The 25,008-nt window shown below is 36.7% G+C and overlaps 1 protein-coding gene across 4 annotated transcripts in view; it reads right to left on the bottom strand.

The window, feature by feature from the left end:
* Nucleotides 1-557: 557 nt before the first annotated feature.
* Nucleotides 558-25,008, bottom strand: part of LATS1 (large tumor suppressor kinase 1) — a 49,434-nt gene continuing 24,983 nt past the window's right edge. For 2 of the 4 annotated variants that reach the window (XM_081529935.1, XM_081529934.1), the window contains exons 4-8: nt 18,301-19,814; nt 15,232-15,814; nt 12,598-12,780; nt 12,273-12,379; nt 9,503-10,593 (exon numbers count right to left, since the gene is read on the bottom strand). In XM_081529935.1, coding sequence (XP_081386061.1) covers nt 10,084-10,593; nt 12,273-12,379; nt 12,598-12,780; nt 15,232-15,814; nt 18,301-19,814 — 2,897 coding nt within the window. In that variant the 3' untranslated portion in view covers nt 9,503-10,083. Of the gene's footprint in view, nt 1,156-6,697; nt 6,778-9,502; nt 10,594-12,272; nt 12,380-12,597; nt 12,781-15,231; nt 15,815-18,300; nt 19,815-25,008 lie in introns of those variants that run through there. The other 2 variants (XR_014065367.1, XR_014065366.1) reach the window with 2 other exon arrangements.

Below are 25,008 nucleotides of genomic sequence, written 5' to 3' on the forward strand. Positions count from 1 at the left end.
ACTCCAATACTTTGGCCACCTGATGCGAAGAGTTGACTCATTTGAAAAGACCCTAATGCTGGGAAGGATTGGGGGCAGGAGGAGAAGGCGACGACAGAGGATGAGATGGCTGGAGGGCATCACCGACTCGATGGACATGAGTTTGGGTAAACTGTGGGAGTTGGTGATGGACAGGGAGGCCTTGCGTGCTGCGGTTCATGGCATCGCAAAGAGTCAGACACGACTGAGCGACTGAACTGAACTGAACTGAACTGAATTTAAGACAGACTTACATAAAGGCAGTTCAAGGGAAATACATCCATTCAGTTCACAGATGTTTATTAATTGAGTACTTATGTGCCAGGAGGCACTGTAGGCATTGAGTATATACATGGTCAACAAAATAGGATGTTTCATGAAGCTTAAAGTCTTGTCAAATTCTCAACAAAGTAGAAAGTAATAGTTTTGCTATGATGCATGTAAACTCTATTGTAATGTTAAAGTATAATTAGTATAGGAAAATACAGTGTATCTTTTTGAAATGAAAAAAATTATTCAATGAGGTACAGATTAATTACTTTAGTTAGACTGAATTAAACTTTATTTTTTCTAAGAGTGAAAAGGTATGTTGAATTATACAGGCAATTTATAGTTTAGTTTTAAAACTTCTCAGAGGGCACAAAATGAATACATATTACATGATTTCATTTATATGAAATTCAAGAACAGGCAAAACTAGCCTACATTAACAGCAAGAGGCTGGATTGGGGGCTGGGAGAAATGAGGGGAAATATTAGACTACCAGAAAGCATGAGGAAATGTTTTTCAGGTGATGGAAATGTTCTATATCTCAATTAGTATAGTGATTAAGGAGGTGTATATGTTCATTAAAACTCATTGAACAGTACACATAAAATGGATACATTTTACTGCACATAAGTTATACCTAAATGAAGTTAATTTAAAAAAAACTGTCCAAATAGTGGCTTACACCACTGTTTCTTACTGGTTGTACTAATCTAGGGAGACTAGAGTATTCTCTTGTTGTTTTAGTCACTACAAGTATTCTGTAGTAACCTCTGCGTTGAAGAGGTTTCAAACACCAGGAATTTTTTTCTTCTCATTTCCTCTATATGTTCATGAAGAGTGGAGGCAGGCACTGGGGACACTGAAGAGCTGAAAAGAGAAAATGAGATAATTTGTCTAACTTCTGCCTGGGTATGAGAAGTGCCACTTCTGCCCACACTTCACTGGCCAGAGCAAGTCATGTGGCCAAGGCTGACTTCAAAGTGATGGGACATTGAGAAACATATTTGTGTACCGCTTTCCTGACTACTACACTAGTCATTTCTTCTTTTACAGTGTGGTTTCTACAACCTCCGCCCCTCTAAAATGATCGTATCCAAACTGGGACTCAGAGAAACTGGAGATGAGGTTTTTCCTGGTGTATGGTGACATTGATTTGGTAGGATCGTAAGATACATACAGGGAAGTAAACAAAAATTAGGTTAAAAAGGTAGGTGCCAGTAGAGAGTTCAAATTTTATTCAGTAGGTGTCAAGGAACCATTCAAAGTTCAAATGAAGGCATATTTTATAAAGGAATAGGAAGATTAATTTGATAACTGTGAGTTGAAAGGTTTGGAGGTGGAGAGAGCATTACACAGAAGGGAACAACATGCAGACTACTTCTCGACATTATGTATTCGCTGTCTCTTTGCCCTCTTTGGGGGTTCCCTGATAGCTCAGCTGGTAAAGAATCCACCTGCCATACAGGAGATCCTGGTTCAGTTAATGGGTCGGGAAGATCCAATGGAGAAGGGATAGGCTACTCACTCCAGTATTCTGGCCTGGAGAATTCCATGAACTGTATAAGTCCATGGGGTCGCAAAGAGTCGGACACTACTGAGCGACTTTCACTTTGTCCCAGTAGGTAAATGATATAAAGTTACATATTTCCTCCATTTGGCTAGGGCAATGTCTGGCTTATGGTAGGCATTACTTAGATACTTGCAGGATAAATACATTGTCATTTAAAAAAAAGGAATTTGGAGACACATTTTACATTTTATCACAGAAATCTAAAGGGCTTTCAGGACTAGTTTCACTCATCTGGTCTATTGCATCTGGCTGTCCTCCTTCAAAAATCTGAACCATCTCGTAAGGTACAGAATATGTGTAAGACTAGAAAAGTGTAACCATGATTAAGAATCTCAAAAAAAAAAAAAAAAAAAGAGTTCCTTGGTAGCCTAGTGGTTAGGATTCTGGATTCAGTCCCTGGTCAGGGAACTGAGATCCCACAAGCCACACAGTGCAGACACACACACACACACACACACACACACACACACACACACACACACACACACACACACACACACACACACACACACACACACACACACACACACACACACACACAATCTGCTGAATTTTTATTAATGGATTATGTCACAGTATTTGCAGGAACAAACAAGATAGATCCTCAGTGCTATCTCATTGAGAATAGTGAGATATCACTATCTCACTAGTGATAAGAATGTTCTTCCTAAATAATAGCTTCCGTTCTTCCTAAGGAATATTCTTCCTAAATAATAGCTTCTTTCTTCCTAAATAATAGCTTCCATCACAGACTGGCTACTCCCAGATTGCTGAATGCCATAGGAAAAAAAATGACACCGCTTTGACTGATGCACAGCTGCCTATCTCCCCACCTGACACGTATTTTTCTGCATGTCCCACCTCAGTTCTCTCTCTTACTCTTCACATTAGTTATTTCAGATTTGCACCACTGTTCTCAAGCCAGCCACATACCCCTTTCTGACCTTTCAGCAAATCACTTTATCTCCACCTTCAGAGAAAACTGTGTTCAGTTGATAAGTCCTGTCTGACTCTTTGTGACCCCATGGACTACACGCAGCACACCAGTCTACTCTGTCCTTCACTATCTCCCAGAGTTTGCTCAAACTCATATCCATTGAGTTAGTGATGCTATTCTACCATCTCATCCTCTGTCATCCCCCTCTGCTGTTGCCCTCAATCTTTCCCAGCATCAGGATCTTTTCTAGTGAGTCGGCTCTTTGCATCATGTGGCCAAAGTATTGGAGCTTAAATTTCAGGAACAGTCCTTCTAATGAATATTCAGGATTGATTTCCCTTAGGATTGACTGGCTTGGTCTCCTAGCAGTTCAAGGAACTCCCAAGAGTCTTCTCCAGCACCACAATTCGAAAGCATCAATTCTTCAGCTCTCAGCCTTCATGGTCTAGCTTTCACATCTGTATATGACTACTGGAAAAACCACAGCTCTCACTATATGGACTTTTGTTGGCAAAGTGATGTCCATGTTTGTTACAGAAAATAGGAGCTATCAGATTGAAATTCCCTCAACTTGCTCACTGAGGCAGAGACTACCATCTACCCACCAAATCTTCATTTTCCTAAGTAACAAAGTCTTCCTTGATTAAGTTGGGCTGCTTGGAATAAGGACTACATTTTCCAAGAGTCTCATGCAGCTGGGTGTGGCCAGTGGATCTAACTTCTGGCCAGTGGAAGTGTCATATAGAACTTTTAGGAAGGTACCTACCTTACAGGGAGAGGCCCTGAAAATTCCCCCTTCCAGTCACACCATCCCCTCTTTTCAGGTTAGAACATGGGAAAAACTGGATCGAGTATAAGCAGTCAACTCTGACCATAAATGACCTTCAGGATATAAGCCATGTGAAGATAGCAGAATTGTACAGATAAAGTATGGACTGGCCCTGTGGAGCTGCTATACCAGGTGTCGACTGCTGACTCTAGTCAGTCTAAGCAATTGTTGTTTTGGATTTTGTGTGTGTGTGTATGCTCTCAGTTGTGTTCCAGTGACGCCTGGGACTGGAGCCTGCCAGGCCCCTCTATCCATGGAATTTAGAAGGCAAGAATACTGGAGTGGGTTGCCATTTCCTACTCCGGGGGATCTTCCTGGGAATCGAACCAGATATTGTGTGTCTAAACAGTCTTTGTTTTGGGTTTCTTATGCCACATAACCTAATCCTAATACTTTGACCAACATACAAATGTCTCTACTTCACACTTGCTCTTTCATTTGGCCTGTCTCATTGAAAGTATATCTTGCTTAGTCTAAGCCCAGTTCCTCCACTTGGACTTAAAGATTTTATTTTTTTAATATTAATAGTTGTGGTGCACAGGTTCAGTTGATCCCCGGCATGTGGGATCTTCCTGGATCAGGAATTGAACCCGTGTCTCCTGCATTGGCAGGCAGATTCTTTACCACTGAGTCACCAAGATAAAATCCTCAAGATTTTATTTCCATTTTATGTATTTATATTTGGATAGGCAATGCATTCACATGGTTCAAATTCAAATGATACAAAAGCTTATATAGTGGGAAACCACCTGATGTGAAGAGCCGACTCATTGGAAAAGACCTTGATGCTGGGAAAGATTGAAGGCAAAAGAGGGCGGCAGAGGATGAGATGGTTAGATAGCATCACTGGCTCAATGGACATGAATCTGAGCAAACTCCGTGAGACAGTGGAAGACAGGGAAGCCTAGAGTGCTGCGTGGGTTCGCAAAGAGTCGGACACGACGTAGCGACTGAAGAAGAGCCAGGCAGTTAATTTGGTTTGATTCTCTGCTGGGTAGTATCTCAAATTAGTTTAGTTGTTAGATAGCGTGCCTTCCACCCAGAATCTGCCTGCTATTTGTTCCACTTCAGTATCTTTAGGTAGATTTTTATTTTGCCCCCAAGTTTGTAGTTGTGTGATAGTCAATCCATCAGGAGCTTACTTGCTCAAACTAGCAGAATCTAGAACTATCTTTCAAGTATGTCATTTGGTTGACAGTTGGATAATAAACTTGAAGGACCTGAATGAAGTTAAAGACTCCAGTTAGAAAGTTCTTACAATAATTCAGGAGAGTTGATGGGGGTCTCAACCAAATTAGTTTAACCAAACAACGAGGGGTGAAGATGATGAATCAGAAAATGTACTAGTTAAATAACTGAATTTCATGAGTCATTACATGGGAAATAGTCAAAGTATAAAATGACCTGCTTAAATTATTTTGGGAATCAGATTATACACTAACACGAAGTGTACATTATATTAGTTAGGGTATGAGTTCTGCAACAGGAAGGAGTGAGCAGCAGGCTAGCAATATTAATTTCAAGGGTATGAAGCAGAACTGCATATATCACTTCTGCTCATATCCCACTGGTCAAAACCTAGTCACATGGCACAACTAATTACAAGGGAACATGATAAACATGTGCGCTAGCGGCACAGTTGAAACATGAACAGGGGCCAGGGGGTGTTGTATTAGTAAAAGGAAAACTGAGAATGGAAGCTGGAGAACAAGAGCAGTCTGTGTCAGCCCCTCTGGAAGCTAGGTACCCTCGAGAATCCCCCTTTCCTCAACAGAACAAAGTTAACCCTTCTCCAGGGAATGCAACTCAAAGCCCCACCCATATTCTGAATCCACCAAGATTCCAGGATCTCTGGGTGACTTTACCGAAGGGAGCAGACTGGCTACTTGGGAGAACAATAACTGCCTGTGTTTCAAACATAAATTTGATATCCTCCCTTCAGCCTTCATACACATAAGCGGATACACTGTATGTGTATTTGCATTTGGCATAACAAGGTAGGGTCACAATTTAAGCATGCCAAACATGATCCAAAATGTATTAAAATGATGAAGCCAATGAACTAGCTAGAAGGAGGGTTCCACAATGGCACTGGCCAGCTCCATGGTTCATGTGGTAGAAGGAGCTCCCAAGAAGTGCTGCCACCAGTGTCTATGGCTGCAGCTGCCTCCCACCTCAACCGGAGACTCTCCAAGACCAGCAGTGTATGTCTCCTATTCAGTGGTCAGCAAGAAGATGGTGTGGGAGTCAGTGGAAATAAGCTTGGGCAAAGAGAAATTAAACTGTGACACAGGTCTGCTGAAACCACAGCCAGCCTGGCAGAGAGCTCTTGGATGATGATGGTGATGACATATGAAGGCAAACACACTGTATACAAGAATTAACAGAATTAAAAGGGAAAATGGGTTGCATGGAGTCCTTATCAACTCTCACCCACCAAAAATATGCTAGGTAACTAAAAGGACAAATAATTAATAGGAAATTTTAAAAACTAGTAGTAAAATGAATCATAAGCATAATGCAGTTTGCATCAGCTACACAACAGTCTCATACAGACCAAATATAATTTAAAGTGTGTGCAGACAAGAGGGTAAAAGGAGACCTAAGAATGATGGTAATACTTGAAAAAGGTGGAGGGGAACCCTAAATATTTGTTCATCCACGTAAAATGAATTTAAGGTATAATATCAACATATATATTTGGTAGGCAGTTCATGTGATAAAGTAAAAGACTATAAATAAACGAAAAGAGATTAGCCAATAACTTCACATTTTAAAAATCATAAACTGGACTCAAATGATACTAGACGCAGAGTTTAATATTGAAAATTACTAATTTTTAAAATCTGTACTGACCTAAAGGAAGCCTTTAACATGAACTATTTATTGTACTTATATTGGACAAAATGAAAACATTCTACTGGGTTACACTAACTCTATTCAGTTTGCTTTAATCTAAGTAGGAATTATCAGCTATATATATATATATATTTTTTTTCCAAAGTATCTGATTTTTGAGAGAATTTTCTGAGAATAAAAAGATTAAATTTTTGAATTAAAAAAATCAACTTACCCTAAAAGCTTTCCACACATAATTTAAAGATTTGAATTTTGCTTTTTTTTTTTTTTATTATGATCCCAGCAAATGTTACACTAGAGAAAATGATTGGGAAAATACAAATAGATTCATTAAAAACACAGGCTGATTATTCATTTCTACTACATTCATAAGTATGCAAAACAATTCAGTTATATTGCAAAGCTGTAATTCCTTTTGCTAACAAAGCATTACTTTATAAAACTGTAGTGTTGTACTGATTCAATTTTAATACAAAATACTTATATACATAATACAATATAAAAGTAAACTGTGGTATATAGTGCCTTCACAAGGGATCTATTAAGGCGCTTTACAAATATACCGTTATATTGACCAAAATTACTTTTTGTTTTAGATTAAAACAAACAGGCTAAATGTTTTACTTTAAATACCAAAGGGATTTTTGTTTATTTTTGTTTATTAAAGAAAAATGTCTAAAGTACCTTAGGTAACAGCAGCAGCAGTATCTAAAAATCCTCCCACTGTATTCTCTAATTTCAACATATTATTAAGTCAGAATAAATCATTTCCACTCACAGTTTTGCACTTCGCAACAGCAGAAGGTAATAACTTTTTAAAAAAGTCAATTACAAAGTGACTTCTTAGTCATACATTCTATAGTTTCTATTACAAATAAGGTAGAAAAGATATAGCAACAGGGCCTGCCTTAGGACATCAATGGACAATACATAACTGTATCTACAATTACATAATTACAGAACACATTTCATAAATACCATTGATATGCATAAAAGGGGAAAGCATAAGAAAGACAGCAAGTTTTTTTTTTAATGAGTGGCAAAATTATTTTAAAAAGAAAACATGATTGATCAGTGTTTTCACTCTATTTCAACTTAGAGCATATAGATTTTTGACACTGTTCTCATCTTTTTGGCAGGAAGCACCAGATTCCTACTGGAAGACTGGATATAGTTTGGGAATAAATCAGCTGAATGTAGTTTAATAGTTTGGGAATATGACAGTATATCAAAACTGTTAAAAAATGCAGATACTAAAGGCTTGTACACTGTTTCATTTAAATACAAAAAGTTTATACTGTCAGAGGAAATTTAAAAGGATACAATATTTGTAGTGTCTGTTACATTTGAGGAATAAGGGCAACACAGATTTTATGGGGAGAGGGGAAAGACAGCACCTTAGTTTTTCTACAATGTAACAAAGTTGGTTCTGTACTGTATTGCACCATAATCCAGAAATAAAACTAAATGGAAATTTCAATAAATCTGAGAAAGCCTGAAGAGCAAGGAGGGTAACAACAAAAGTTCTTGAACTAATTTGTTTTGCATAGAATTTTACAGGACTAATCAAATGCTCCATGAAGTGAAGACTGCCGTCTTAGTGCATTTTCTCACAATTCTGAGTAGAGGTCCTTCAAAATATTTCTATCTCAAGCCGGTAACAAGTCAAACATGTAAAAGGGTGTGTTTAAAGTGGAGCACTGTACCAGAAAGAGAGGCATTCATAAGGATATCTTATCACGTGGTACAGACCTTTCTCATCATAAATTATAAGTATTTTTACAAGATGTGCTAATCTGAGCACTAATCAGTAAATTTAAAGCAAAGTCCTTAATTTAATGTATCAGTGTTCTTATAGGACAGAGGTCCATAACCAAGAGTTTGTGACAGGTTTCAACATATCCAACTGCATGTGACATCTTAGGCATATTTGTTGATGTGCATTTTTCTGGGAAGAGAGCCCACAATTTTCATCAGATTCTCAAAAAGACCAATAACTGCCAAAGACCCACCATTACATAGTGGGTTATGCAGTGCTCTGAGAAGGCCACCTATGAAAACGTTTTAAGTGTGAGCTAATTAATCTTTGCCCTCCCCAATTCAACTGGAACAGCTGTGCCTTTTTTTTTTGCCTTTAATTTTACTTACATATATGATTCCATTAGCTTTTATATGAATAAGTTTGAAAAATCACTAAAATTATGCCTCTTATCCACAGATACTAAGTTTTGATAAAATAATTCCCTACCAGTGGAGCTTAAGAAAAGCAAATAAAATACAAATTTTACTATAATGTTAGAATAGAGCCCTTTTCCCCTTCCTAAAAGATAAGCTAAATGTATTTTGGTATGAAACAACAAGTTGTCCTTAAAATCTAAATATTATATATAATAGTAATGCTGAAAAACATATTATTTAACTTTAAATAAGTTACGAGGTTTTGAATTTTCTACTAAGACCACTATGTATTTTTTCCTAATTACTAATGGCCACCTTAATTAGAAGTTACATAATAATAATTTTTTTCACCAATTAATCTGACTATAGGTAAAATGCTGCCAAATAGCCAGACTTTCCTTTGCCAGTAACAGTCCATGTATGCAGCACTGTTTTGAAAGAGGAAATCTATAACATTATTGATGACATAATCCAAACTATCACTATATAGAAAAAGTACCTCCAAGTAAGTTCTAATCAAAGTTTTATATGAAGTTGAAAATAATCTCTCCACTTAACATGTGGAAATTTTTTTTTTTTTTAATTTCAGAGTCAAAATATGAAAGTACTTAGCTTTTAGTACTGAAACTTTTAATTTATGGCAGCTTTATTCCCTTTAAAAACTGAAAGCAGCATTAAAAATACCAGTATGGAAAGAAAAATGTAGTGATTTGCTTCTTTCAAAGCCATTAATTTTTGAGATATGTTAAAAAATTAAATATTCTACAGAAGGGGGAAAAAAGATAAGCTGCACTAGTTTTCATTTGGATGAGCATACTGTATTTCATTTTTGTATTTCATATTTTGTATTTGTATTCAACTTTGTATTTCTTACTTATCAAATGTGAATTATACAGATTATCATTAGCCTAGGAACGCTCACCACCACGATGCCTTCATTTCTATAGCTTATTTTTTCCAAGAATAAAGTTATGGGAAAGAAAAAAAAAAACAATTCTGTAAATGTGGGGTATATTTCATATTTGGTTAAAGCAAGATAAAACTAAAACTGTCTTTCAAAAAAATTTCAAAAATTCTTGTTTTTAAAAATTATTTAGCATTATGTACACATAGATAACAGGCTTCTCCTTTTAAACAAAGCACTATTTTTTATTTTAAGTACTTTAAGTACCAAGAACTGACTATAATATTCAGCTCATAATTTACTTTCTTTATAACAAATTTTTTCTAAATTACTGATTAAAAAGGCTGGAATAAATTAATATTTAAAAGGATTTCCCATAATTTAGGAACATAAAATATTGTACACAGAGCACACATACGTAGCTCTGTCACATTTGCATAATTTTACTCTCAGAGCTTCAAAAAACCCTGCGTTTCAGGCCTTTTTGCAAATCCTCATTACAATTATTTCCTAGTGTGTCAAACATACACTAGATCACGATTTTTCATCTCTGAGCCTGTGTGCTGATCATCTTCATCTGACTGCTGCTCTGAGCCTTGTGAATTAATATATTCATATTCAATAGGTTTTGGATAATTATAAGGGTAGCCATTGTCATCAAAAAACCTCCGAAAGGTAAATTCATAGAAAGCATGTTCAGGATGCTTTCCATTTTTATACCATCCGTTGAGAGTGTCATTTACATTTTCTTCCTCATTATCATCACTCCGTAACTTGTCAGGATCAACAGGATCAAAATTTGATGTATCTGTTGGGTGTGTGATTTTAGGAATGTATGAAGCAGATTGCTGTCTCAGGTCACTGGAAAAATCAATTGTTTTAAAAAATGGATGAGCTTTAATTTCATCAGCACCATTCTTGCCTAAGCGATCTTCTGGTCCTCGGCAGAGTTTAATAATAAGATCAGAGGCTTCAGGACTCAGTTTAGCTTGCGGTGGGATGTGAAGAGATGTTTGCCAGTTGATAACCTTTAAAGAAGATTTTTAAAAATTAGAAGGAAAAAAGTAAGAAAAACAAATTTCCTCCAAGTTTTATATGAAGAAGTCTTACTGGACTATTTGTGTTTGTGTGTTTTTAAATAAATTGCATGGCATTTCACATTCCTTACCTTTATTTTTTTGGTTTGATTTTTGGCCACACCACACAGCTTGTGGGATCGTAGGTCCCTGATCAGGGATCAAACCCATGCCTCCTGCATTGACAGTGCAGAGTCTTAACCACTGGACTGCCAGGGAAGTCCCTGAAGTTACTGTACTTTCAAACTTTTTTTCTCTCCGCTGTTGAGACTGCATAATTTCTATCTATTTTTCTTTAAGTTCACTGATTCTTTCCTCTTGCCAATATCATACTACCTGGATTAGTGTAACTTCCTCATAAGTCTTAAAATCAAGTAGTTGATTCCTCAAACTCTGTCCTTTTAAAAACTTGTTTTTGTTATCAGTTTCTTTGCCCACCCAAATGAATTTTAGAATTGGCTCACCTATTCAATTGATTTTTGCATATTACTCTCATACCCTACAACTGTGCTAAACTCACTTATTAGTTCTATGGAGGGTTTCACAGATTGCCTGAGATTTTTAATATAGAAGATTATGCCACCAGTGAATAAAGCAAGCTTAACTTTTTTCTAATCTTTATGCTTTTTCTTTCATTGCTGTATTATACTGGCTAAGACATCCAGAACTATGCTGAATAAGACTCAGACCAGACATCCTTGCCTTGTTCTTAATCTTTAGGGAGAAAGCATCCAATTTTTCACACACAGCACCCACACAAACATATATGTATTTCTACCTATGCATTTACTTACATACATACATATCTATTAAAATGAAGGCAAAATAAAGATACTTTCAGACAAATCTGACACAAACCTGAGAAAATTACCAGTAAACCCGTAACAAAAGAAATTCTGAAGGAAGTTTTAAATATAATGTATTAAATGAAGTGACAGACAGAAGTTATAACTTGAGGAGAGTGTCATAGAAAAGACAGTATGTCAAGACACGCTCAAATGATTAAAAATGGCCATGAGTGAAACATAAAGGAAGGAAAGTTGTGAAACATGGGAGAGAAAGAAGGGCCTTCCGTACAGAGGGAATGGTATGAACAAAGGAACAGAGGAAAGACTTGGACTTTACAGACAAGGCCACTAAAAGGTTTCTTAAATGGGATAATTTACGATCAAAATTGTGAGCAGCTTTTCATTTAAGTGCTAGGGAGATACACACATTTGTTAGTAGTTCGGGGCCAGAATGTATGTGAAAGGAAACAAAGCCAGTAGTCAGTAGAAAGAATAAATTGGAATACATCTTCAAAAGGTACTAAAAACTTGTATGAGGAAGAACCACGAATGTAGTGTATGAATGAGGAAGGATATGAGGGTGGTAAACAGTCATGGTGGAGATAACACGTGGAATTTTAGTGGGTTCCTCTATCCTTACAGATATCAGGACAGAGAGGCCTGGCGTGCTGCAATTCATGGGGTCGCAAAGAGTCGGACACGACTGAGCGACTGAACTGAACTGAATATCCTTACAAGCTCATTCTTTAACTGTAAATTAAGATGCTCTAAATAAAGGACTGATAAAGGTGTATGGTATTGGGGCTTCATAACAATTATTTTGGTACAGATTCTACACCTTACCTTCACTTGTGTTTCAAATGGTGTCTGTGCCAAGAAAGGCGGCTGTCCCACCAACATCTCAAAAAGAATGACACCAACGCTCCACCAATCACACAACTGTGTATAGCCTAAAATTAGACACCAAATTGATGGTTATCCATAAGCACTTTTGAAAAAACTGCTCAGAATGAATACAATCAAAATTAATCAAAATTAACATTAAATCACCAATTTATACTATAGAATTAATACTTTTATTGTAAACCTGAACCATTAGCCATATTCTCCTGTAAGTTTCTGCTGGTCTACAGGCATACTGAGATTCTTTATAAGACAAATGTTCTACCTGTTCGTAACAAGACTTCAGGTGCAATATAATTAGGAGTCCCAACCAAAGAATGTGCGAGACACCGCTGGTGCTGGCGTGCAGCTCTCCGCTCCAGTGGCTTCAGCCTATCGCCACATCGACAGTTAGAGGGGTCACCCCATTCATTACTGAAATCCATGCTATCTTGCCGTGGATGGTCACCTGTATAATAAAATAAATATATAAATAAAAAACAACAAGAGTAAACCTATCTGTTTAATCTTTAGACATCTTAGTTTAGAGTTAACAACACTTCCCTGTGTTGACAAGCTAAGACACAATGTACGCCAAATCACTGATGGTGTGCTTATTAATAACTAGACAGTGTACTCTTGAAATACCAATAGGACAAGTCTTACACTAAGAAAAATTAGCCTAAGATGCAGTAATTTACTCAACAATAAAAGTAATTGAGTAGGCAGGACTGAGAATTTGTTATTCAGGCTGCTCTCCAATACTATTCTGGACAAAGTTTCAAACAAATTAGATTTGTGTTTCATTTATTCAGCAAATGATAACAATAACAATAAAGACAATATTCTTCTCTCAGGCAGGTTATCTGTAGGGGAAAAATATAACAAATACATATGTAAGAAACAGTGATGCATCCCGTACAGAGAATCAACATGGGGTGATATGGCAAATGTGCTGAGGTGACATTTGTTTAAAAAAAAAAACAAGAGGAACTCAACAATACAAAAACCAGACAAGGCATTCTACACACAACAGTACTAGAGAGGACCAGTGTGGTTAGTTAAGGGGAGAATGGTACGAAATGGAGCAGGAGACAGCGCACATGGGTTTTACAAGCAAAAGAAACGGTTTGCCTTTTACTCCAAGTACAGTGAAAATACTGGAAGGGTATATATATATATGTATTTATACATATGAATATACTTACATATATACATAAGTATTAAATGAAGGCATTTCTTTTTAAACATATCAGACCTTTTCATTCTCTTGAAGTGATGAAAAGGTCTGATATATGTTTTGAAAAGAAAACTTTTAATTGCTGTATAGAGAATAGATTATAGGGAGGACAAGGGTAAAAAAGAGACCAGGTAAGAGGCTATTACAGTTAAGTTTGGACTATGATGATAATAGTGCAGATGGAGAAAAGTGAACACATTTAGAATCAAGGATGGGTGGTGGTAGTACAATTTACCAAAAGGGAGGGGGAACAAATAGGGAGGGGAGAAGTTAAGAATTGTTTATTAGCAGTGTTAAGTTTGAAAGGCCTATTAGGAATCCTTGTTGAAAGGGGGAGAACATTTCTGAAGAGACATTTGGAAGTCACTGATGCAGAGACAGTAATTAAAGCTATGACTGGATGAAATCACCTAGGGGAAAAAAATCTGAAATTAACCTAACTGTAATAAACAACTGGGATGTTTGATTAAAATGTAATTTCTACCCTCCAGTGGAGATTTTCAATCAGAAGACTGGAATAGAGCCTAAGAATCATATTTTTAAGATAAGCCCCAGATAAGATTCAGGTAAATAAATCTGGGGAGATATTAAATTATGCTAACCTGAACATTAAAGTAGGTTCAGATATCTTAAGTTCTATCCATTTACTGTCAATCTGCTTGTGTTCACAAGAAGCACTGGAGGCAATAATACTTACCTCAGAGGACTGCTGTGAACATTAAATTAGAATATATATAAAGCACCTAGTCATGGTAAGTATTCAACAAATGTTAGATTGACTTACACTTCCATTAGTGCTTGGAGGGATCTTGGTGAGGCAGTGTGGTATAGCAGAAATAACATGGGCCCTGTAAGCAGACAAACCTGGGTTCAAAGCCTAGCCCTTACACTTATTTTCTGTCCGACCATGGGCAAATTTCTAACTTAGCCTCAGGTTCTTCACTCTGCCTCACAATGACATTGTGAGGATTAAAGAGAATCATGTATACAAAGTGTTTAAACAAGATGTATAACAGTCATACAATGGAATCCTAAAGAGCTGTGAAAATAAATGTTATATGCAGGAACACAGATGAACCTCAAACAAATACAGGAAGTCAACATAGAAGAATACATGTAGAATGATTACATTTAAATAAAGGTTCAAAAGTAGGCAAAATGAAGTCATATATTGTTCAGGGATATACAGAAAAGTAAAGAACTGATTATGGAGTTTTGAAATAAAGGTTACCTCTATTGAGGAAAGAAAGCAAAGTGCTTGTTTAGGGACTTCAAATACTAATAATCTAGTTCTTAAGCTGAGTGGTGTGTAGGGGGCTTCATTTAAAAATTATTTTCAAATTGTTATATGACAGAAAAACACAAAATTCTGTAAAGCAATTACCCTTCAATTAAAAAATTAAAAAAAAATTTTTTTAAGCTGTTATTTGTCTGACACATTTCACATTAACAAAATGCAAAGAGATTAACTCAAAAATGTTGATGACATTTAGAAATAATTCATTCTAACACACACTTTCATTTTATAAATCTAAGTATCTGAAGGATTCACTCACATTTATCCAATGGAGTTAAGACCTGACTCAGGACTTCTGGCTCCCATCCAGGGATAATATCATCTTATATTTTATGACACTAATAAGTCATATGAATACATACAAATTTTACAATTTTACTCACCACTCTGGTAGTACTTAGAGTCATGTGTCCATCTGAAGCCAGTGCAGAGGCCGAAGTCAGTCAATTTAATATGACCATCACGATCAATCAAAATGTTATCAGGTTTAATATCTCTATGAATAAAACCCATTTTATGAACACTTTCGACTGCACAGGTAAGTTCTGCTATGTAGAATCGTGCCAGATTTTCTGGAAAGATGCCCATTCTAATTAATAGGCTCATCATATCACCCCCAGGAATATAGTCCATTACAAAGTATAAATTGTCTTTGTCTTGGAATGAATAATAAAGACGAACTACCCATTCGTTGTCAGCTTCAGCCAGGATATCTCTCTCAGCTTTGACATGAGCAACTTGATTTCGAAGCAGAACATCTTTCTTTCGAAGAGTTTTTGTTGCATACAAAGCCTTGGTATCTACTTTTCTTGCTAGACAGACTTCACCAAATGCTCCTATTCCTAATGTCTTTATCTTCACAAACATAGACTTGTCCATTTTAGCCCTCTTAAGACGGATGTAATTAGACTCTTTTTGGCAAAGCATCTTTCTCATTTGATCTTGGGCATCTTGAGATAATCCAACCTAGGCAAATAAACTAAATATTAAATGAGGAATTATCTTCTATACTAGATATTAAGAAATTGCTTGGAAAAAGTTCAGGCATATATTTAAAGGTTAAATGCATAATGATTTTTAATAAAGCATGTTAGAAATCTGGAATATATTTCAGAGAAAATTAATTATCAAAAGTGCAGCATGAGGGATAGTTAACAGGATATATACAAGGTGAATACATATGCAGAGTCTGCAGTGGAGAGCAAGGGGAAGATGCTATCAATGGTCAGCTTTCTACTCCTCTCTAATGCACTAAAAAAGAGTTCCCAATGTGCAATCGCCAAACACTTTAACATGCACCCTCATCTATCTCACCCTGCACATTCATGCCAAACTACATAATCAGATTGGTTTTGTTATATGCATCTACTTGTGGAATGCCTATGTCTCAAATATTCTCATTTTGGTCTTCATGAAAAGAAATTCTTCCACTCCAGGTTCATTTATTCTAAAAAACTGATGTATTAAGAACAAAAGAATATTTTCTCTAATCAACTCACTCCCTAGTAGGTCAGTCTTTCCTTTTATCTTTTTCAGGGCATTAGAGTAAGGGTAGGACTCACAGCCATCACTAACGCAAAATGCACCGAGTACATCCTACCTTATTTCAAAGGGACTACTTGTTTGATTATAAGGTATCTTTTAGATATTTTGGAACATTTCAAAGGAGAGTCAGTGTGACTTATGAAGATACCAAAAAAAAAAAAACCAGATAAAAACAAGAAACCAAAAACCAATGTCTAAGGAGACATGGAATACCTGGATTTAGAAGGAAAGAACAGTCTATTTATGACTAGTTAATAAAGGATTAATTTAAGAATCTAAATAGAAAAGGAATTTGTTTTGAAAAGTAGATAACTCTAGAAATGCAAGACTAATTAAAATACAGCAACCTCATGCTTCTGTTAGAATAAGCATTTGCATGCAAAATCTTTTAAGAAGGGTGGCATGCCAGACTTAGTAAAGAACTGTTTCTCTTAAAATCTTACTTGCCTACACAGTAATGGAGGCTACAGAAGTCAGCAAAGCTTCCAACACCATAAAAGTTTAAACCAGCTATTAGTGAAAGTGAAGAGGAAAAAGGAAAAATAAACTAAGAAAATACATACAGACAGACTTTAGTAAGAAATCCTAAGAGCTAAATATGGATAAGCCACATAGGTTATTATGGTATTTCTCACAACAAAATTCAGTTTATAGCAAGAGTAACTATACTGTGAAGTCAGAACCAGAAAAATCATTTTAAAAGAACAGCTCTCTCAAATGCCAAGAGAAAGTTTAACTCAAACGAGCCTCTTGGATTTGGGGCAGTAGATTTAAGACTGGGAGTCAAACCTCTCAGCTGTAAACATGTGATAAAAACAACAACAGTACCACCATAGCACCTAATGAAGAGAGTTACATGGAATCACAACAGATATTAATCTAATCTAAAGTGTTTAATTATTCTGATCTCCTTTTTAGTAGATTTTAATAATTTCAGGACATTTTTCTAGTACATTATAAAAATAAAATTAGAAGGGGAAATAACTGAAAGGAGATGTCTCTGATACTTCTAATAAGACCAATCTGATGAATAAACCCCTAAGCCCCAAAACAACTATAAGTAAAAACAAATGTTTTGTAAGTTTATCAAGAGAGAGGACTCAGGTATTTCTAGTTTATTTTAAAATGTAAGATAATATGTAAACTCTAGAAAATAACTCTTGCTTCAGTTTCCATTAAAGGGATTATGTATACCTAAACTGCATACTGCAAATTATACTTTTCCTAATTTATTACAATTTTATTATAGAAAATTCTGAGTAAATCCTGAAATGCTAAAATAAAATGGTATAATCTAAAGTACTTTAATGTTTACTGACTTTTAAATAACTGATAATACATTTAGCATAAAAAGAAAAGTACTAGACCACATTGTTTTAAAATAAACACCAAGCAAATGCATGATCAAGTATAAAAATAGAAAATTTAAAAGGTTTTATACTCAGCCATAAAAGGAATGAAATAATGCCATTTGCAGCAACATGGATAGACCTAGAGACTGTCATACAGAGTGAAATAAGTCAGAAAAAGAAGGACAAATCTAATATCGCTTATATGTGGAATCGAAAAAAAAAGGTACAAATGGACTTATTTACAAAACAGATCTAGAGTTATAGATGTAGAAAACAAACTTACGGTTACCAGCGGGGTAAGGAATAAACTGGGAGATTGGAACTGACATATACACACTACTATATATTACATAGATAACTAAAAAGGGCCCACTGTATAGCACATGGAACTCTACTCAATATTCTGTAATGGCCTATATAGGAAAAGAATCTAAAAGAGTGGGTATATGTATATGAATAACTGATTCACTCTGCTGTACAACTGAAACTAACACAACATTGTAAATCAACTACATTCCAATAAAAATTAAAAAAAATAATATAAAAAAGTTTTACCCGCATCATTTCATTCTCTAATTGTTTTTTACGATGTAGACGTTGCTGATGAGATTTGAGCACATTTTCTACATGTTGCTCCATGAAGAATTTAAATGCCTGAGGAGAATAGCTTTGAATACGAGATTCCCTTCGCTCTTCATCTTTCTTGTTTTTTCTAACGGTGATAGGTGAAGTGGTAATCTGTTTCTTTTCTTTATCTCCAGTATCAACACTGTCATAACCTTTTTCACTCTCATCTTCCTTAGGCAAGCTTGGCTGATCCTCTTTGCTAGACTTACTGACCGATTCATATGGAGGAACAGATGGGTTTTGGTGTAGCAGATGCTTGGGATAAGGTGGTGGCGGACCTTGATAGTTTGGAGCTTCAGCAACAGGCGGCATAACCGTCATATTTGCAGAGGTACCCTCAGAAAAAGGACTAGGTTGAACACTCTGAACGGGCTGTGGTATCCAAGAAGGGTGCGTAGGTGCTAAAGCAGTCTGCAGCTCTGGTTTCAATACACGTATACTTTTCACAGGCTGTTGAATGGGAGCTGGTGTAATAGCAGTGACTGTTGTAGCTGAAGGTTGAGAATTAGCAGAATGACTTGTTCTGTTTCCTAATGGGTTATTAAAAGAATTTGACCTCACTGGTATGTTAGGTTGCCACGTAGGGATTTCATGTCCACTGCTTGGGGATGACTGGGCAGGAGCAGATGATGACTGAGGCCAAGTTGTTTGCAGTCCAGGTACATTAATGTTATAAAGTTCCATGTTATGACTATTTCTGTTTGGCACCATCATAGCTTGAGGAATGTTCCCATTTGTATATGATGACGGAGCAGCAGAACCCCCTGTTTGTAAAGCAGAGGGGCTTTGTCCATTAGTTGGGGTCAGAGGATATGGAGGGGGTGGCTGCCGATTGACAGCGCCAGCAGGGACAACATTCTGGTGCATCATAAAATCAGTCTGACCACTACCATTCTGAATTCCAGGTCTCCCGGGTGGAAAATTAAATTTGTTAGAACTCTGCATGATGATTGGCTGTCTGCCAACAGGAACAGAATTAATGCCTCTCTGTCCCTGATTAGGAGGATTCATCGGGGACGTGTTAAGAGGTGGTGGAGGATAGCCCTCCTGCCAGGCTCCAGGTGGAACCGGAGAGATTCGGGAGATGACATAGTCCATGTTCCCAGAATAGCGCTTTGTTTGAGAGTTTGGTTCCCACGATGGGGGAGGCGGAGTTGTACCTCTTGGAGGGGGAGTCTGTCCTCTTGGAGGTGGCGGAGGAGTGACACTCCTTACTTGAGGAGGTGGTGGGGGGTTCACTCTCTGTCCATTGCTAGGATGAGCTTGGGTAAATGCTGTTATACCAGATCCTGACAAAGGCCTTCCTACATCTGTCTGTGAGTTGGGACTTTCAGAACGGTACGCTACACTTTCTCCTAGTGGTGGACCATGTCTCTGAGGAACTAAGGATTCTTTAGAACCCTTCCAGCTTTGTTTGCGGTTAATTGATTGTTGCACACTCCCTGTGGGAATAAAACAGAAAAAAAAAAACATGTTTTTTAACCTCCTACTTTTGAAAAATTTAGCTTGAAATTCTAAGGCTACTAAAAGATGATACTCTTTCAAGAATTACAAAAATAAAATTTCAGCATGTGGTTTTACATTTTAAAATTTTATCCATTTTTGACTAGGTAATACCTTCTCATAGCTTAAAATTCAGGCAGTACAAAAGGATACTGATCCCTGTCCCTTAGCCAACCAATGTCACTGAAGGTAACCAATGTCATCAGTAAGATCTTTTAGGAACACACAAATAAACAGTACTAGAAAGGGGGAAGGAAACCCTCCTACACTGTTGGTGGGAATGTAAACCGGTACAGCCACTGCGGAGATTCATCAAAGAACTAAAACTACGAGTTGCCATATGATCCAGCAATACCACTCCTGGGCATGTATTTAGTCAAAACTATAATCTGAAAAGATACATGTACCCCAATGTTCACAGCAGCACTATTTACAATAGCAAAGACATGAAAGAAATCTAAATGTCCATTAACAAACGAATGAATAAAGATGTAGTGTACATACACACACCCCACCACAGGAATATTAGTCTTAAAAAAAGAATGAAATAATGCTATTTGCAGCTACATGGATTTAACTAGAGATTATCATACTAAACAAAGTAAGTCAGAAAGAGAAAGACAGATACCATATATCACTTATATGTGGAATCTAAAATATGACACAAATGAACTTATCTGCAAAACAGACTCACAGACACAGAGAACAGATTTCTGGTTGTCAAGGGGGTGAGGGTGGAGGTGGGGAGGTTGGATTGGGAGTTTGGGGCTAGCAGATGTAAACTATTATGTTTAGAGTAGATAAACAACAAGGTCCTATTGTATAGCATAGGGAACAACATTCAATATCCATTATGGTAGTAAACCATAATGGAAAAAATATGAAATGAATACATATATATATATATAAAACTGAATCACTTTGCTGTACATCAGAAACAGTGTAAATCAACTATACTTCAATTAAAAAAACAATATACCTCCTATATATACTATTGTGCCTGGGTCTTTTCATTTAAAAAAACCGAAGACTCTGTATTAGTACATAAAGCAGTTTTCTACTTACATAAAAAAAAGTTATTACAGTTTTTCACTATATGGTTGTACCCAGATTTATTTAATCAGTTTCCCTGATGGCTATTAAAGTGGTTTCCACATGTATATTATCATATGTGAAACAGAACACCATTCCATGTTCAATGCATGAGACAAATGCTCAGGGCTGGGGCAATGGGATGACCCAGAGGGACGGGATGGGGAGGGAGGTGGGAGGGGGGTCCAGGAAGGGGAACACATGTAAACCCATGGCTGATTCATGTCACTGTATGGCAAAAACTACTACAATATTGCAAAGTAATTAGCCCCCAACTAAAATAAATAAATTTATTAAAAAAAAAAATAAAGTGGTTTCCAATCTTTCGGTTTACCTCTCCCCTCCGAAAGCAATGAAGAATTTTATATAGATATCATTTCATAGATATGTTAGGTAGATAAATTATTAGAAATGGCATTATTAAGCCAAAGGATGTGTCCATTTGTAGTTTTGATAAATATAACACTAATTTTAAATATATTTCAGTATGGCTTTTAAAACAAAAAAAGTAAGGGATAACTAGCTGAACACTAAATAAAGTAGAGATTTTACAAAGTCTCTATTCAATGGAATTTCCAAATAAACAGGCAAGAAAACATACGATACCAAAGGAAAAAAAAACGATATGTTCAAAATAGTTTTGTCACTTAGAAAAGTGCTGATATATTTAAAATATATGTAAAACACATTTGTATAAAATATAATACACATAAATAATATATTCCAGAAGGATCAAACATTTGAATATTAAAGATGATACCATACAAGTATACTAGGAAAAAAGCAGTGAACATTTGTCAATATTGGGGTACCTCTTTGTACCTCCTGGGAAGGTCTTTCCAAGTATGACAAACATAGGGAACAAGACAGTAAACGACTGATAGATTTAAATACATAAAACACTTAGCACCATTCAAAACAAAACAAATAAGAAACACCCATAAATTTGAAAGGTCAACACAACATTACCCTGGGAGAAAATGTATTTAAGAATACATGAAAAAAGATACTGGTAAATACTCAGAACGTGCAGTTTAACACTCTATTTTATCTAGGCTTGGCAGCATCCTGGGGCTATGATTTCTGGGACAGTCATCACTCTGGGCAAGTCACACAAGTCCTCGGACCACAGGTTCAGTCTTACCTTCCTCGGAGAGTCAGCTGAGGCCAAATGCACCAAGTTACTCTCCCACTTTTATCAGTTAAGACGAAATCCCTGCAACCCTCAAGTACACTGTGCTTAGTCATGCTTAGCTGCTCAGCCATGTCCAACTCCTTAGGATCCCATGGTCTGTAGCCTGCCAGGCTCCTCTGTCCATGGGGGTTCTCCAGGGAAGAATATTGGAGTCGGTTGCCATGCCCTCCTTCAAGGGATCGAACCCAGATCTTCTGCAGTGCAGGCGGATTCTTTCCCGTCTGAGCCACCAGGGAAGCCCCAAGCACACCGCCACCCTTATTGCTATGAACCTCCCATGAAGATACCTGTGTTCTTCTACTTCCTAAACCCTCACTACTGCCCTCTAGACACACTTTATTCTATGACAGCAAGTGCTCCTCCATTACTGACCTCTGCTCCAAGCTTTCCGCCACCCTTTTAAAGCTGATTATCTATCATCTGCTGACACAGCCCTTTGCAATTAAGATTTTCTTAAAAAAAATAAACTGGGTTAAAAGGTGGAGCTCCACTTTTTTTGCTCTCCACTTACGTTTCTAGATCATGGTTATTTCTGCATGCTCTTTTAAAAAGCCAGTTCTTTAGAAGCTCATGCTATCTGTGGAAGGTCACATTCATTCTTTTAATGTTCACTTAATGAACACCTACTTGCTCACCTTCATTCACCCATAAATTCTAACTTTGATGCTCTCTGCTAAGCCCTGACAACATTCTATAACTTCAACATCCACATAGACAAACCATGAGTCACCCTGGTTCCAGGTTTAATCCCTGGTCAAGGAACTAAGACCCTGAAAGTGATGTGGCACAGCCCTACCCCCTCACAAAAGAGGTGAAAACTGGATAAGAATTCTGAAGTATCAAGCTAGGATCTTCAACAAATTCTGCAATATAATGAGACACTTTCACTTGGCTAACTCAATGAACCTAACTAAACCTTATGCCAAAAATCAGACTTATGATCTTTCTCCACCAAATTCTGTCCTCTGAGTATTCCCGTTCATAACGTGAGGCATCACCATCCATTTTTATGCACAAAAAGCCTAAGAGTCACCCCACTCTGTTATCACCCACCACATGAAATCTGTATCTATGTTATCATCAATTTTATTCCTCCTCTTTCTTAATTCATTCAATTTTCTCCACCACCATCTCCCTAGTCCAAATTACCTTAATTTCTTGTGTACTGTATTTCTTATCAAGTCTACACTCTCCTTTGCTCTCTCTAATCCACTCTCATCCATTGCAGCTATCCTTCTGCAACACAAAGTTAATCATGTCATTACCCTACTTGAAATGTTTCCGTAACCTTCTGAGGCTCTTAGGATAAAATCAGTAGACAGTCCTGCATAGTCAGGCCGCTATGCACTTCTCCATTCATTTCTTATACTCTTGTTTTCAGCATTCAAGCCACTTTCACTTCTTCGAATGTACATACCTTACTGAAAGAAAGTGAAAGTCGCTCAGTCGTGTCCAACTCTTTGCGACCCCATGGCCTATACAGTCATGGAATTCTCTAGGCCAGGATACTGGAGTGGGTAGCCTTTCTCTTCTCCAGGGGATCTTCCCAACCAGGGATTGAACCCAGGCCTCCCGTGTTGCCAAAGAAGCCATGCATAGGAACAAATTTCCTCACTAAACCCAACCCCACTAACCCTCTCCTTCTTCAGATATCAGCTCTATTATCAGTTTAACAGGAAGATTTTCTCTGATGTCCTTAATCAGGTCAAAAATCCCTCTATCATATAAGTCTACAGAATCACATAACTCTCCTCTCTTCATTCACACTTATAATTCTACATGTATTTCTGTATTTGGTCTCCCTTACTAGAATCTCAACTCCAAAAAAGGGCAAGAACTTTATACCCAATGCCAAGCAAAGGGCCTGAAACAGAAGGTGACCAATAAAAATTTGCTGAATGAAAGAATGAAAAAAATTAGGCCTCTTACAAATCAATTTAAAAAGGTAAACACAAGATTAAGAAAGAATTAAAATGTCAATTTAAAAATAATCAATAAACAAATGTTCATGCTCACCAGTGATCAAAGAAATGTGGACATAAACTGATAGTATTTTCATAACCATTAAACATATGAAAAGGATAATACCTAGGATTTACAAATACAGGCATTCTCATATTAAACTGATTGGGACAGTATAAGCTGGTAACAGCAATACAGGCATATCTTGGATGGAGACAGTTGTGAGTTCAGTTTTAGGCCAGTTCAGTAAGGTGAATAATGCAATAAAGTGAGTCATACAGGCTTATCGACTTCTCTGTGCATAGAAAGGTTATGTTTACCTTATACACACACACACACACGTATGTGAATATATGAATATATATATATACACATACTATAGTAAATAGGTAATAGCATTACATCTAAAAAACAATGTACATACCTTATTAAAAATACTTTATTGCTAAAAAAAAAAAGGCTAACCATCATCTGAGCCTTCAGTGAGTCATACTCTTCACTGGTGGAAGCTTTGAAATATTTTGAGAATTACCAAAATATGACACAGAGACATGAAGTGAGCAAACACTGCTTGCAAAATGGCACCAATAGACTTGCTTGGTGCAGGGTTGCCACAAACCTTCAATTTGTAAAAAATGCAGTATCTGCAAACTGCAATGAAGTGAAGCACAACAATATGAAGTATGCCCATAAGAAAAATTTTCTGTAAGTCTTTGAAAATTTACTTTTACCCATTCATCAGAAATGTACAAAGATTTAGGTAAAAGGCATTTACTTCAGTATGTCTGTAATGGCCAAAAAAAAAAAAAGGAGCTGGGCAAATGTCAAAAAATGAGAGGCTGGCTAAATAACATATGTGATAAATCTATCTCACTGTAGCCAAG

Source organism: Giraffa tippelskirchi, chromosome 9, assembly GCF_054371585.1.
Source record: "Giraffa tippelskirchi isolate mGirTip1 chromosome 9, T2T-mGirTip1v1.2.pri, whole genome shotgun sequence".
NCBI lineage: Eukaryota > Metazoa > Chordata > Mammalia > Artiodactyla > Giraffidae > Giraffa > Giraffa tippelskirchi.